This window comes from Colius striatus, chromosome 1 (assembly GCF_028858725.1).
Source record: "Colius striatus isolate bColStr4 chromosome 1, bColStr4.1.hap1, whole genome shotgun sequence".
Lineage (NCBI taxonomy): Eukaryota > Metazoa > Chordata > Aves > Coliiformes > Coliidae > Colius > Colius striatus.
Window position 1 is genome coordinate 133370757 of NC_084759.1, and position 13404 is coordinate 133384160.

The 13404-nt window shown below is 42.8% G+C and overlaps 1 protein-coding gene across 1 annotated transcript; it reads right to left on the reverse strand.

Moving 5' to 3' along the window:
* Window positions 1–1086: 1086 nt before the first annotated feature.
* Window positions 1087–11207, reverse strand: FOXM1 (forkhead box M1). Its single transcript, XM_061988827.1, has 9 exons — window positions 11107–11207; window positions 8750–9346; window positions 7461–7609; window positions 7034–7246; window positions 6511–6639; window positions 5869–5913; window positions 4894–4972; window positions 4271–4452; window positions 1087–3182 (listed from the first exon to the last, which is right to left on the reverse strand). Exons 2-9 carry the CDS (start codon window positions 9297–9299, stop codon window positions 2157–2159), a joined length of 2373 nt encoding a protein of 790 aa, XP_061844811.1. The 5' UTR covers window positions 9300–9346; window positions 11107–11207; the 3' UTR covers window positions 1087–2156.
* Between the last annotated feature and the right edge of the window lie 2197 nt (window positions 11208–13404).

Consider the following 13404-nt stretch of genomic DNA (forward strand, 5'->3'; position numbering starts at 1 on the left):
CTCTTCTGCAGTCTCACAACCATGATCTTGCCTTCCGTCTGCATCTCTTCTTCCCTTGGGGCCTAGATCTAGGTTTATGTCTTTCCCCTCAGCTCTCTGTCCTGAAGGCAGATCTGCTCAGTTTTGACAGCAGTGTGTTACAATTGCCTCATCAGAAAATGATGATTTCAGCCCAGATGGAAGGGCATAAACTCCTTGCTAGGAGATATCTGCAGAGAAGTAGGAATCAAGACCTACCCTTACAAGCAGTATTGGCAAATCAGTTGTAAACAAAATGCACTTAAGAGGCTACTGGCACATATGAGTTCTTAGTTCTAAAGCTTTCCAAAGCCCTTTCTTATTTTCTGTTTAGAGGCAAGGAAACCCTGAGACTCAATCAGAAGCAACAAAACTTCAGCTACTAATCACTGATAAAAATCTTAATTTGAAATTCACATAGCAGCTTAGTAAAACATTTTTCATTGTTGGCCTCTAGCTGAAGTCATTTGTGCTAGAGAGACAAAAATGCAAGTCAAAGAGTCTAATATTGCTCCTCAGAAAAACGGAAATAATAATCAACACAAAGTGCTTGAAACAGCCCCTGAGAGGAAACAACTTGTAATAAGCAGGTGAGAAAACTGCAGTTCTTTAAGTAACACACATGTAAATGGGGGTTTGTGTTTATAGGGGAAAGTAGAAATACAGATTTTTTTAAGTGAGACTTGTTTCACATTTACAAAATACAGAAACTAGTCTGCTGGTGGTGTTTTAGACTAAGTTATTATGCTTCTGGCTTGAAAAGTCAAGATTTACCCACGAACACCAGGAAAAATGATACAAAGCAAACATCTGAGTAACCAAATGTGATGTGGTACAACCAACACAGCCTGAGGAATGCTGAAAAAGTCCTAATAATCCCTTACTAGGTGATCACAGAAAACACACACATTAGAAAAGCAAACATTTTTTGTTCATGCTATGGCATAGCCTGAGGATGCTTCTAAGACTGAAATCAGTGAAGACAATAGTCAGCTGTGTTTCCACAGAAGCTTTATTGAGTATGTAGATATGAGTCATTTGTCTGTAAGCAGAGATCAGATCTTTTCCATGGCAATTGCCTCTTTTGATGCAAATTCTAGAGAATGGGGGTGAGTTGTCCTATTGCACTAAGAGAAACATACCATGTATTTCAAGAGGTCACTTTTCAGGGGAAATATCAGCATTTGCTTTATAGGTTCTTTACATTTTCAGCTGATGACTGTAATGAGACCAGCTTTAACCATTAAACAGAAGTCCATCTTACTGCAACAGTGACTCTACCTAGGTACCTAATAATAGGAATCTGGAATCAGAAAGCTATACAGCTTGCAACAAAGTTTTCTCCATTCCAGCCTGGGAAAAGGAAGCCAAACCAAGATTTTATGCTGCAGTGCAGATAACGACCTGGTTCAATTTACTTGAGTCACATACAGGTGATTTCTCAGTTTTTTGCCCCAGCAACCTTCAGAATAGCCTGGACAATGTGTTTCTGAAGTCAAAGAAGGAGAAAAAAAACCCAAGTAGTAAGTACTTTGGGCTCTTATCTAGGGTAGAAGAACACAGGAGATGTGGAACATATGGACAACACTCCAACTCAAACCATTTCTCAGCCCAAATATTCCCATGACCCTACAAGAATAAAATTATTATTATTATAATTAAGGGCTAATTTAAGGAATGTACAGTATTTACAGCCATTAAAACTACACAGAAGATACTAAGTAATATGAGAACCAAGTAAAAGGAAGTAAGGACAGAGCTAGGAGGAGGCTCCCGGGCTCCTTCCTATTGTATGTAACTGAGGAGTGCATCTGTTTCCTCTGATACCTTGAGCAGCAAGTGCCATTGAGGGCCTACCTAGATGTTCTCTTGATAACCTCTCTCCAGGGACTTTCATCTCTAGCACAAGGTTAGAGAGATTCTTTCTTCTTCCACATACAGTCTATTGCAGCTTATAAAAGGAGCTCACAGCAGCCAATGGGGCTTTCTCCCAGCTTAGCAGGAGTCAATAGTGCTCTCTGTTCCCTTGGGTGTGGGAATTAAACAAAAGCAGATAGTTATCTTAGCCTACATGAACAGATCTCAGTAGAGCGCTTTCTGTAATATCAGAACAAACCAATTTCAGTCTTCAGTGTAGTTTACTTCAGTTCAGGTATGAGCTGAGACCAGCTAATGTCTGTTCCCAAGTTTTCATCCTCAAGACCAGGAAAGCTGATATCTAGAAGGATTTTGCTCAGACTGTCATTCATGGTGTCCAGGATAAGGCCCTCCATGAGTGACCGGTTTTCAGTAAAGCCAGATGATTGCTTAGTAGACTCATGAACAAAAGGTGGAGAGCTCGTGAGGGGGGCATGCACTACGTCACTGGATTCTGTACTGAGCAGTTCCTGAGTGGACTCAAACAGGTGATTTTTAAGTGGTGTGCTGTTAAAACCCAACAAATCCTGATTCTCTTGGAGGGGTGTTAATGGCAACTGAAGAGTTCTCACTGGACTGAAGTCCAGCTCATGACTTCCCTTGGCTAAGGATGCAGACTTCCAGAAGTCATGTCCCACTAGTGGGGAGGTAGTTGCTACTGAGACTTTGCTGGGAGTGGAAGAAACTGGCAATTTGCTAAACATCTCTTTGACTGGTGTTTTGAAGGGCCCTTCTTCCCTCTGCGAGCAGCTAAGCTGTGATTCATTCTGAAGAGGCTGGCTTTCCTGCAGGAAGGGACAGTCTGCCTCTAATTGGAAGGGGTCAAAGGCATTGCTTTCTGGCAAAACAAGGACAGGCTCTTCTGAGCAAGGCAGCGCTAGACGTTGTTTCCTTCTCGATCTGCCCATTTCCCGCCTCTTTATAACTAACGTGTCACAAACACCCTTAGGTGGTGACTTCAGTACAGTGAATTGTTTCTGCTCCTTTACAGATGAGATGGTGAAGAGCGAGCCTGGCTCCTCCTTTACTGTCAGTGTTGATGCAAATGGGGACAGCCAGTCATCCAATTGAGAGCCGCCTTCCTCCTTTACACAGATGCTCTCAGGGAAAGAAGCTGATTCCTCACCAGGCTGGGAGCTGCTCTCCTTTAGAGAATGGGTTGGGGAAAAAAATCGTGTGTCACACTGACTCTCCTCCTTGACCGCAGTTGTGGGTAAAGAGGCTGACTCTTCTGTGGAGAGTGACATCTGCAAGGAAACACAAGTAATATGCCATCAGTGGGCAAGGATCTAACTCACACAAAATCCAAAGGATAGTGGAAGGAAGAAAAGGATTGGCACTTAAGGACAGAAGAACAGGTAAGAGTAAGATCTTCAGAAGCCATAAACAGTAACAACGCAGATTGATCACTATGTGAAGATGATAAAAAGCTTACAGACCACAGGGGAAGGATTTTAGTTAAGTGACTGGAAGCCTTCCTTGCCCCTCAGAGTGCTCCTGCTATAAGGAACTTCTAGGAGTACACGCAGAAGGAGAGTTGAATATTTCTGGAAAAAGTGTAACTCCTTTGATTCTTCCCTACACCATCTACATGTGAAATAACAAAATGAGTAAGGACAGCTTTCCCAGAAACCAAGGAAATACAACATTTCAAAAAATTGAGGTTATCAGAAAAAAAAGAGCAGATAGGAAAGATAAGTCATAGCAGAAGAGAACAGTAGGCACACAAAGGAAAACAGGATTATGGTTATACAGGATTGAAGAAATTAAAGCTTTACAATGTCTAAGTACCCAAGAGCAGTCAGTGAGATGCCAAGATTAATAGCTGTTTTGCTCAAGCCCAGAACTGGGAACTCCACAGAATTAGCAAAGAGCAGGTACTGAAGACCTCTGGTAAGAGACTACATGCAAATAAGTGCTATTTTAGGAAAAAGTTCTCTACTTTACATGTTACTTCAGAGTTACAAAAAATCTGAATATTTAAAAGTCAGAACAAAGCATTTCTTCCATTGTCCACATCCAAACAGTAGAGAAAAATTGTCTTCACCAATCCATAGAGCCCCTTCCTCTAGTGAATTATAGTAACATCCTTATAGCAAGTCATCTAGAAAAGATAGCAAGGATTGTCACTAGGTACTTTATACAAGCTTAGAGCTTCAGAGCACCTATTAAAAATGTACAAAGAAACCACAAGGAGAACAGGGTCCATAGAAGTCAAGAGCTATAAAAGAGAAAAAAAAAGGAAAAAACCCAATCAACCAAACCCTCCCCTCATCTCTCCTCCCAAAAGAACCAAACAAAAGCACACTCAGAAAAGAAGAAACAAGAAACCAACCTTTGGAGCAATACGCACACGCTTATTGCTCCGGAAAGTCTCTGAGCTGTTGAGGGACCCTCCCTGTGCCGTGGATAGAGGTACCTTCAGAGAAGGCTGCAAGACAAGAGGCTGACTCAAAGGGAACTGGATTGGAACCAGGTAGGAGTTGATACGAGGAAGCAAAGGCTTCATCTTTCGGCCTGGAATGGAAAAGAATGGACTCACTAACCTCTTGCCCTTCCTTTAATACCTCTTGAAACCCAGGCATCTAACAAAAAAAAAGTCCTTCTAAACACCCCAAAATAAATATTTTATAAGAGATAAGCTTACCTGCCTTCTCTGCTAATCTCAAGGACATGAATCCCAAGCCAGAAGACCCAATCAACAAGAAAACAATCCTTCATCCTAGCCTTCAAGATGGGGCCAGCTCTGCTCTCAACCATTTGTATGCGAAATCACCTCCATTTCCCTATCACATTCTCCCCTCTGACAAAGCCTTGAGCTCCAAACCTGACAAGAAGGAGCCTAAAAGCTGGCAAGCCTGGATAAGAATTTCCCATATTATTTCTAAGGAGAGTCTGGGAGAGTTCCTAGATTTATGAGGCTGATTCTTTTCAGTCTAGGCTGATATAGACACTCACGTGCACTCTGGGGTTCGGTTTTGCTGCTGCTATTGCTTCCCATGTTCTTCTGGGGATCTGGAAGATGTCTCTTTTGGTGCTGCAGTCAGGAAATAAGAAAACAGAAGAGAAAGAGATTTAAAGAGAAGAATCTATCTTTTTTTTCTTCATTCAGAACTGCAAAATCCAGAAGCCTATGCTGCACTAATACAAAGAGAGCAGCTGTTAGCACCCAGCACACATGCTGGGTTTATCTCTGTACCACTTGCTCTTTTGCAGCCATGTCATCTCAAAGCCAGCTGCCAGCCAAAAGCTGTGTAGAAAAAGATATGGCACGACAGAGCTGCAGACTGTTACAGAAGTGACTTGGTTTCAGTGTCCTCAGTACCTGAGGAAAGGTGAATAGGATAGCTTTATTGTACATTGTATCTCTATACAAACCATAGACCAGGCAGATGTTCAAGCAGTACAGCAGAGGCAAGAAAGCAACCAGAAGTCTAGGCAGATAGAAAGAAGACCAAGACTGTAGCTGTGTGAGAAAAGTGTTTGACTGTCTGCTTGCAAATCTGTCATTGTTAAAACTGCTGAACATAAGAAAGATGATAAACAAGTTCATCTTTCTTAGAGTCATAATTCATCTGGATTTCAAAAGTGAAAAAGGAGCACTGGATCTGAGCTCCAATGAAGATGAGGACTATACCAGAAATCCATCTGGGCTTGTTCACTGAAGCCTGTTGGTACCCACCACAGCCTACTTCAGCAGTAGACTTCTAATTGCTCAAAGCTGTACAGCTCTACCAGCTGTAGAGAGAGCAGATAATTTGAAGGCAATTAACCTTTGGCTTGACTCCTTTCCCCAAAAAAGGGTGTGCATGAAGCTGTATGACTAGGTGCAGCAGTGATCCAGTCTCCCTCCCCAAGCCTCCTGTCTTTTCTTTCAGTGATTGGCAAAAGGAGAATAGAAGCCCAAGCCCCGAGCCAGAGGGTAAGTCTTACTGCTTCAGAGTGCTCAGGCGATGTTGATGACCCCAAGTCCAGCGGCTGGTGACAGCAAGGCATTGAGAGAGAGAAAAATAAGATGATGTTATCAACCAAGAGGGAACAAATGGGACAATTTAAATCTGTATAATCCAAGCAAGCAAGAGTCAATCTGCCCACCCACTGTTGAAAACAGAAGAGTCTAAACACACCTATACCAGACTCAAAAAGTCCATTTCTCCCACAAAATGGTACTTCCTGAAATACCTAGCTGGGATAGGGCAATTCCACCCTGTGACTGTCAAACCAAATAGCACAGGAATTCCTAGTTGACTTCAGTGAACAGCTTCTCAAATGCTTCAAGTATTTGAGTCAAGCCCACAGAAAGAAGTTGAACAAGCTTGCTATTACATTCATAACACAGACTGAAGAATAAACACATCTTACAGAAGCTCCAGCTCATATACACACCCAGAGCATCTTTTATTTCAAATCCAGAATTTTACTTCTCTTCAGTCACAAACAGAAATCTAATCCATCTTCTACAAAAAGGCAGATGTCAAAGTAGCTTAACTTTCCTGTTAAAATAAGATGCATCTGGCTGCTGTGGCATTTAGGAACAGGGCGGCCTGTCCCGTTTTCTTTGCCTGAGACACTCACCTTAAATACCTGTTCCAACGTTAGGCAACGGTTTGCATCAGGGTGAATAGTCCAGAATGAGATTTTACCGCTAGCAGAGGTCTCACGGACAAACATATCATGAAGGGACAAGTTGTGCCGAATGGAGTTCTGGGGAGAAAGAAGGGAAGGGGAGGTTGAAAAGCAGTAGGTTTGCTAGGAACACAGCACGACCTACCTCACTGTCCTGGAAGAGGGATTACTTTCCAAAGTGCAGACAACATGGACCTTCATATTCACTGCATACCCAGCTAACCCTCTCCTCAGTTTCTTATTCTATTTACTCTTAAATTTCTATTCTTGCTCCAGTGATCAAATATCCCATCATCTTGCCTAAGTGGAATGAGAAAAGTAATACAAGAAGAAGAACAGAGAATATCTGGAAAGAGAGAGTATTTGTGTGGGATATTTAATTTCCATCTTTCTCTGCAGGCTGAGGAACACTTTTCATTTTCATTCAGAAGGTTTACTGTGGCCCACAGCAGCTTGAGGGCCTGCTTGTTACCTTCCAACCTGGCTTAGCCACATGTTTAAAATACGGGAAATGATCCTCAATCCAGGTATAGATGTCCTTTAGAGTCATACGCTTCTTCTCAGTGCTGTTGATGGCAAACTGGATCATGGCCATGTAGGAGTAAGGAGGTCGTTCTGATATTGAGTCCTGCCACGAGGAGGCGGCGGCAACAGTAGGAATAGCAGCACCAGAATCCTCTTCTGTCTGAGATACAGAGTAATTATACATGAGTACTCACAAAGTTGACAAGGAGGGCCATAGAACATCCCTGGATCCTCCAGGTTCTGCTATTCAAATTGGTAAAGGCCAAAGTTGGTTTAGAAATGGTGCTGCCTAGGTCTTGCAAGCCGCCTGATCCGCATGGATTACTTCCCTATCAAAAGTTTTAGCACATACTCTGTTGTCTTCTCCTACTTACCTTGACTTTTTCCTGCAGAGGTGTCTTGTTCTCCTTCTCCATGTCTTGCTTCACAGAAGAGGGACTTAGCCCATCAGATCTCATCTTCCCCAGCCACTGGATGTTAGTGAGACTGCTGTCCAACATAGAGCTCATTGTCTCACCACTGCCTGTTGGGATAACAAGCCCATAGCTCTGCTTACTCACAAATAATCTTCTTCCCTCTTCATCTCAAGTGCCAAAAGGAAAGCACCAGTCACACTCCTAAAAGAGGTATCCCTGTCTCAAGATACAGACAAGATGATATTGCAATGCTAATATTTCTTGTGGAAGGAATTCCACCTTGAATTCCCAATTTCATGTGAATCTGCCCAATTTCTAAACAGAAAAAAAAAAAAAAAGCCACAGCTTTAAAAACAAACATTCAAACCAGACTATTGCTCTTAACCAAAACAGGACAATAATGATCCAGTGCTTCAAGATGTAAAGTGTTTTCAGCTAAAGGAAGAATCTAGTAATCAGATACCAAGGAAGGTGGTGACATTCTCTAACTGAAAGACCTAGCACCCAAGATCCAAGTCAGAAGTTCAGATGTCTCCATGTTTTTGAACTGCAGCAATTAAAACTAACAAAGTTTTGTTATTTCTGGTGAGGTTAGTTGTAGCAATGCAGCTGATGCAGCTGTCTATAGGTTCCTATCAGACAGTACGATACTGAAGGACAAGATTTACTACAGCCCAAAAAGCTACACAGCTATTTCAAGTTGCAAATAAATGTTTTATCTGAGCAGTGTTTCAAAATAAAACCCATCCTATTTCTAGCATTTATTCAGCAACTTCATGAGACAGCCAAGGAGGACACAGACTTGCCACTTAGCTATTAAAGGATGGGAATCATGTCTTTTTAAAAGCTCTAGGAGTATATTTTGTCATTGACTAGGATACTCTATGTTAGACTTTAATTTAGCCACAACTCTTTTAGTAAATGAAATTTAGTCTTTTGTTCTTGTAGACTTGATTTCTTCAAGATAGCCCTTTTTTCCTCAGCAGCAAAGTTTTGTTTTGCTATATACATTTATATGCCATCTCTTCCATCAGAAGATATATATATCCACTAAGATCCTTCAGATTTCACTACTTACATGTAGCTATGTAGATAATTACAATAAAATCCATAGCTATTTTTACATTAACAAAATAGTTTTTCATTACTACAATTCAAGCCCTACACTCTTTGGCCTACTTCACATCTCTCTGTCTCTTTGTTGGGACAGAAAGATTAAAAAAAAACCAAAACAAAACATTACATACTGTTGCTCTCCTGTTCTCGTCCACCCCCAGAATCAACTCCTGAATGCCAGAGCATTGTCTCTCTCACAAGACTGGGTGTCTGAGTAACATTCTTTGCTCTTTCTTGGCCAGCTGAAGCCTTGGTTGCTGCAGAGGCTTTCGTCTCTGATGGGAGATGCTGAGATGGTGTTGGACCTGCTGAACAGGATGTGCCCCCACTGCTAATAAGAATGAACTTGTTGGGCCCAGTGTTGCCACATTCTTTTCCTTTTGCTGTCAGTGCCTCTATGATGCTCTGGATATCAGCATTCCTAGGAATGGCCACCACTTGTGTGTTGGGCATAGTAGGATGGTTAATTATCTTTATTCCTGCTGGGAATTTCTGCAGCCTGCAGTCCACTTTGTCTCCGGGTTGGTGGTTGTGTTGGTTGTCCTGGCTGTGCTCCTGCTTAGGAGCCTTTTCATCCTCACCACTAGTCTCATCTCTTGCTGGAGTACTGGATGCATCCTTCTGTGGGAGGGTCAGTTTTCGTCTTTTGAGAATTAAAGGCCTTCGAGGACTGGTCCTCATTATTGATCTATACAGTCACTCTCCATTGAAAGAGACAAAAGCAAATCCTGCAAAACAAAAGATACAACATCAGCATGCAGAGAGCTGGAACAGAGCACACATTCTCAGCAAGTGTTACAAGCTAGAAAGAAGGAAGGAAAATAAAAACTGATAGAATAAATAAGGTTGACAAGGCTACTGGAAAATAGTACTTTGCCGCCTTTATCTACAACTGGCATAAGCAGGACAGGAGAGATATATGAAGAGTAGATAACCTGCATCGCAAGTTGGGAGCCACAGAGTACGTAAGGAAAGCATGTATATGTGCTTTTCAGAAAGAGAGGCTAAGACTTAAATGTAAAGTGACTTGACCATTCTACGGCCAGCACCAGCCAGCAACTGGAGAAGAGAAAAGCTAGAACGTAATAATAGTAGTAGTTCTGATTTTTATAGCTCATTGCTGTAACCAGCAGATCACACGACCCGAAAGCAAATGGAATTTAACAGTTTAAGAATTTGCAGAGAGATTGTACCAAACACTAAAAACACACACAATAAATGTAGCAGAAGTTACATGCTTTAAAGTATATGTAGAGTGAGTGCTTTAGTGAGTGCTTCCTTCTCTAGATTTATCAAGAGACAGAACTTTTAGACAACAATTTGGATTATAAAACAGAAAAGCAGAGAAGAGAAAATCCAGAGATATTACTTTCAGGGTAAGAAGCAGTGTGTTTCTTCTGAGATTACTGCTTGCAAATATCATGCTATTCAAGAACGAGGTGGGAACTGTCTCATGCAGAAAGTTGTATCAGAATGAGAACACATAAATTGTACTTATTGTTTTATATTAAGGATGACAGGGGCAATGGAAACAAATAACAAGAAAAGAGTCCTTTTGCATCAGTAGGTTTGACTAGGCCATCTAGTAAACAAGTAAATTCTCAGTAGGAATATTCTACGTAGATACAAACCATAAAGCCTCTGGGTAACTGAGTTAATACCCTACGTGCAGGGAGCAGACAGCCCTGCAATCAGGGGCTGCCCCACAGCCAGAGGCCACCCACTGGCATGCTCAGCATTACACACGGGTTGCAGTATCCATCAGGTCCTTTGCGACCTGCCCCCTCCCTTTAAGACATCCCGTAGGCAATGACAAAAGAGTAACCTTTCGGCTGCCTTTGTGAGGCTGCGTTCGCTACGGGAGTAAGCCACTTCCCAGGAAGGCCTAAAGTTGCTGCTACCAGCATAGGCCCAGTAGCGGCCCAATGCGTGCATGGCCCCAGGGCGGGTAGGGAGGGCGAAAAAGGATAACGAGGTGCTAGTTCCTTCTCCTCGCGCCCTAACCCCAGCCCTGTCGGCAAGCCTATCTGGTCCCGCGGGGCCCCTGCGCCCCGGGCCGGGCCGGGCCCAGGCGCTGCTGTCTCCCAGCCGCCCTTACATTCCCAAGGCGGCTCTGGAGGGGCCGCACCCCGGCTCCCGCAGAGAGAAGGCAGCGAGCGGAAGGCTACGGCGGGTCGAGGCGGGCGCAGATCACGACTCACCGCCTTCCCGGCCAGGCAGGGGACACGGAGACCCCAGAGCTTCCAGACCCCGCCACCCCTCGCGGTAGAGATCGTTTCCCGTTTGAATTTGGCGCCTGGCGACTCCTTGGCATCACGTGTTGGCCTGGACCAATGAGATGTGGCAGAGGCGGGGGGGGGGGGTGTGGATTGGGCCAATCGGTGGCGGCGGCGGGGGTTACAGATGTGCCGGCAGGCTGTGTAGCGCTGGGGCTGTCTGGGTGTACGTAGGTAGGTGCGTGCCGGTCTGGCCCCGCTCTCGGTCTCACCTCCGCTCGGCCTCCCTTCAGGCAGCGTCTGGGACACGGGCCCTATCCTGGAGAGCCACCTCCACCCCGGCAGGGACAGCCTTGAGAGTTTCCTTCGGCTGCGCTGCCGCGGGCTGGAGCTGGGCGCAGCCTGCAGCCCTGCCGCCTGGCCAAGGGCCGGCGGTTGGGCAGGCAGCTGCGCTCCCGTCGCTGGCCAGGGGCGATCCCTCGCGAAGAGCCTGGGAGTTTAACGGACGTCACAGCTGTATCTGGCGCTGGCGGGACTCCTTAGGAGGCTGCGCGTTTGGTAAGCAGTCAGGCCCTTGCAGTCGTATGTGTCTTGTACGAGAGTGCAGTTCGCAGAAAACATTAACAGCTTTTGTCTGTGCTCATCTGGTTTTGAATGGAAAATTAAATTCGATGTCATTTCAACCAGCACTAGCTAAAAAAAAAAAGATAAATCATGACATACATGTAGAACACAGAAGGGAAAGTTGAAGTATGTTCTGTATTTAAAAACTTAAATTTTCCTAAAACTAGAAAGTATAGTTAGTTAGCAAATAGAAACAGAAAGACTTCTGTTTATCTTGGCCCTATGATACATCTCAGCATTACAAGCCAGTTTTAAATATTACTCAATTCCTAAACCTTTGTTTGTCTGTGACTAGACTACATCTTGAGCTAATGTGAAGTAATTACCTAGATTTCCTGGATAGCTGACTTGACATAGCTGTTTCAGTAGGTCAGCTACTCCCATGCTATTTTTTTTTCTTCTCTCACAGTGGCCTGAATGTCTTTAAAATTTCAGTGACCAAACTTATTCTAAGTAGAGCTGGTTCTGTGTTTCAGTATTTTAGTCAGTCACATATAGATGTCTTACAAATGACTTCTAAAATATTTTTATGAAGAAAAATGCCTATGTGAGTTTGCATGTATTGTGTATTTAAAATATGTGATTTTGTAAGACACTAATTTTTCCAGTAATATTGAGTCTTGCCCTAACGACAGTTCATAATTCCTTTTGCAGTTTGGACACTTAGTTTACGCTTCTATCTCCTTCAGTGTATTTGACTTTCAGATTTCATGATGCATCTATCCTGCTATGTATTTCTAATTCTACCTGAAATTTGACAGAAGGTTCAAAAACCACTGGTAGGGAAAAGTCTGCATAGACATGTGTATCCTGTACTGTGGCATTAATGTTTCACTTTTCTTAAAACTAGATCTGAGGTTTCCAAATAAGTTTGGCTTCAAGTCCATTTATTTGCCTTTTACAGATTTAAGAGCACTGGCACTTCCTTGGGGTGCTTTCCTCTTTCCCTAATTGGCTCTAGCAAGTATCATGAGGTTTTCAACTGGTTTTACCATCCCTTTTGATGCCTCGGAAGAATAAGTGTATCCACAAGGCCAGGAAGGCAGAGCTGGTTTTCCTTGAGAGGCCGCGAGAAGGACCTGTCCATTCCTATGAAACTCTGCTACCTTCAGCTGATAATCCAAGATATGTTCCTACAAAACCTATAGACCAGGACACTTCTGCTGCCTGGGTTGGTATAGATCATCCTTTCCCCTATGCAATGGTTTTCAAGTTTCTCCTACATATCTCAACAGAAAGCTATCTGTTCTGGATATGGAAAGTTAGTAGCACAGACCTGAATTCATTGTAGCTGTGTAAAGCAACAATAAGTGCTTTTGAGTTGCTCCACATTCTAACTACAACCACTAAGGTTTTGGTTATTCAAAGACACAGAACTGTGCAGTGATGAATATTTTTCTTCTGAAAAATTATTACTGATCAGGAAAATGATGGTTTCTATGGCAACAAAGCCCTGCACAAAATAAATATTGGGGGAATTTCTTTATTAGTTTGCTTCTTGAAATAACTGCTGAACTCTAAATGTTACACATTGAAGTACTATGTGTTTTGCTTAAATCTGACACTGCTAAGAACATAGGCTTTCACTTCATGATTATTTGTTCTCACCTGCTCTCTTTTCCATTCCATGTGTTTTGAATAGTTTCTTTCTGTATCACTCTTCTGATAGATTCCTTTTCTGGTCTGACAAAAAAAAAAAAAATTCCAGGAACTGTTTGCATTGTTCAAACATATTCTCTATATCACGTAGTTTAAAGGTTTGTTGGTTTGATTTTTCCATTTGAAAATCCTGGTAAGTTTGTAACTTCTTGAAGCATCTTGACTTTCTGTCAACTAGTTTCAGTGACAAGTGATTTTTCTGCACCTCTCTTCTTGATATTATTTAAGTTTTTCATACCTTCTTGACTGCATTGGTAAAGCCTACCCTACATGTTTTCTGAAGCCAG

Excerpts from the sequence above, each read along its gene's own strand:
- FOXM1 (XM_061988827.1), bottom strand. The coding sequence starts at position 9,299 with ATGAGGACCAGTCCTCGAAGGCCTTTAATTCTCAAAAGACGAAAACTG. Across the intron at positions 5,914-6,510 it reads CGTTGGAACAGGTATTTAAG|CCGCTGGACTTGGGGTCATC; the intron begins GTGAGTGTCTCA and ends TGCTGTCACCAG. Across the intron at positions 4,973-5,868 it reads CGCCTGAGCACTCTGAAGCA|CACCAAAAGAGACATCTTCC; the intron begins GTAAGACTTACC and ends TCCTGACTGCAG.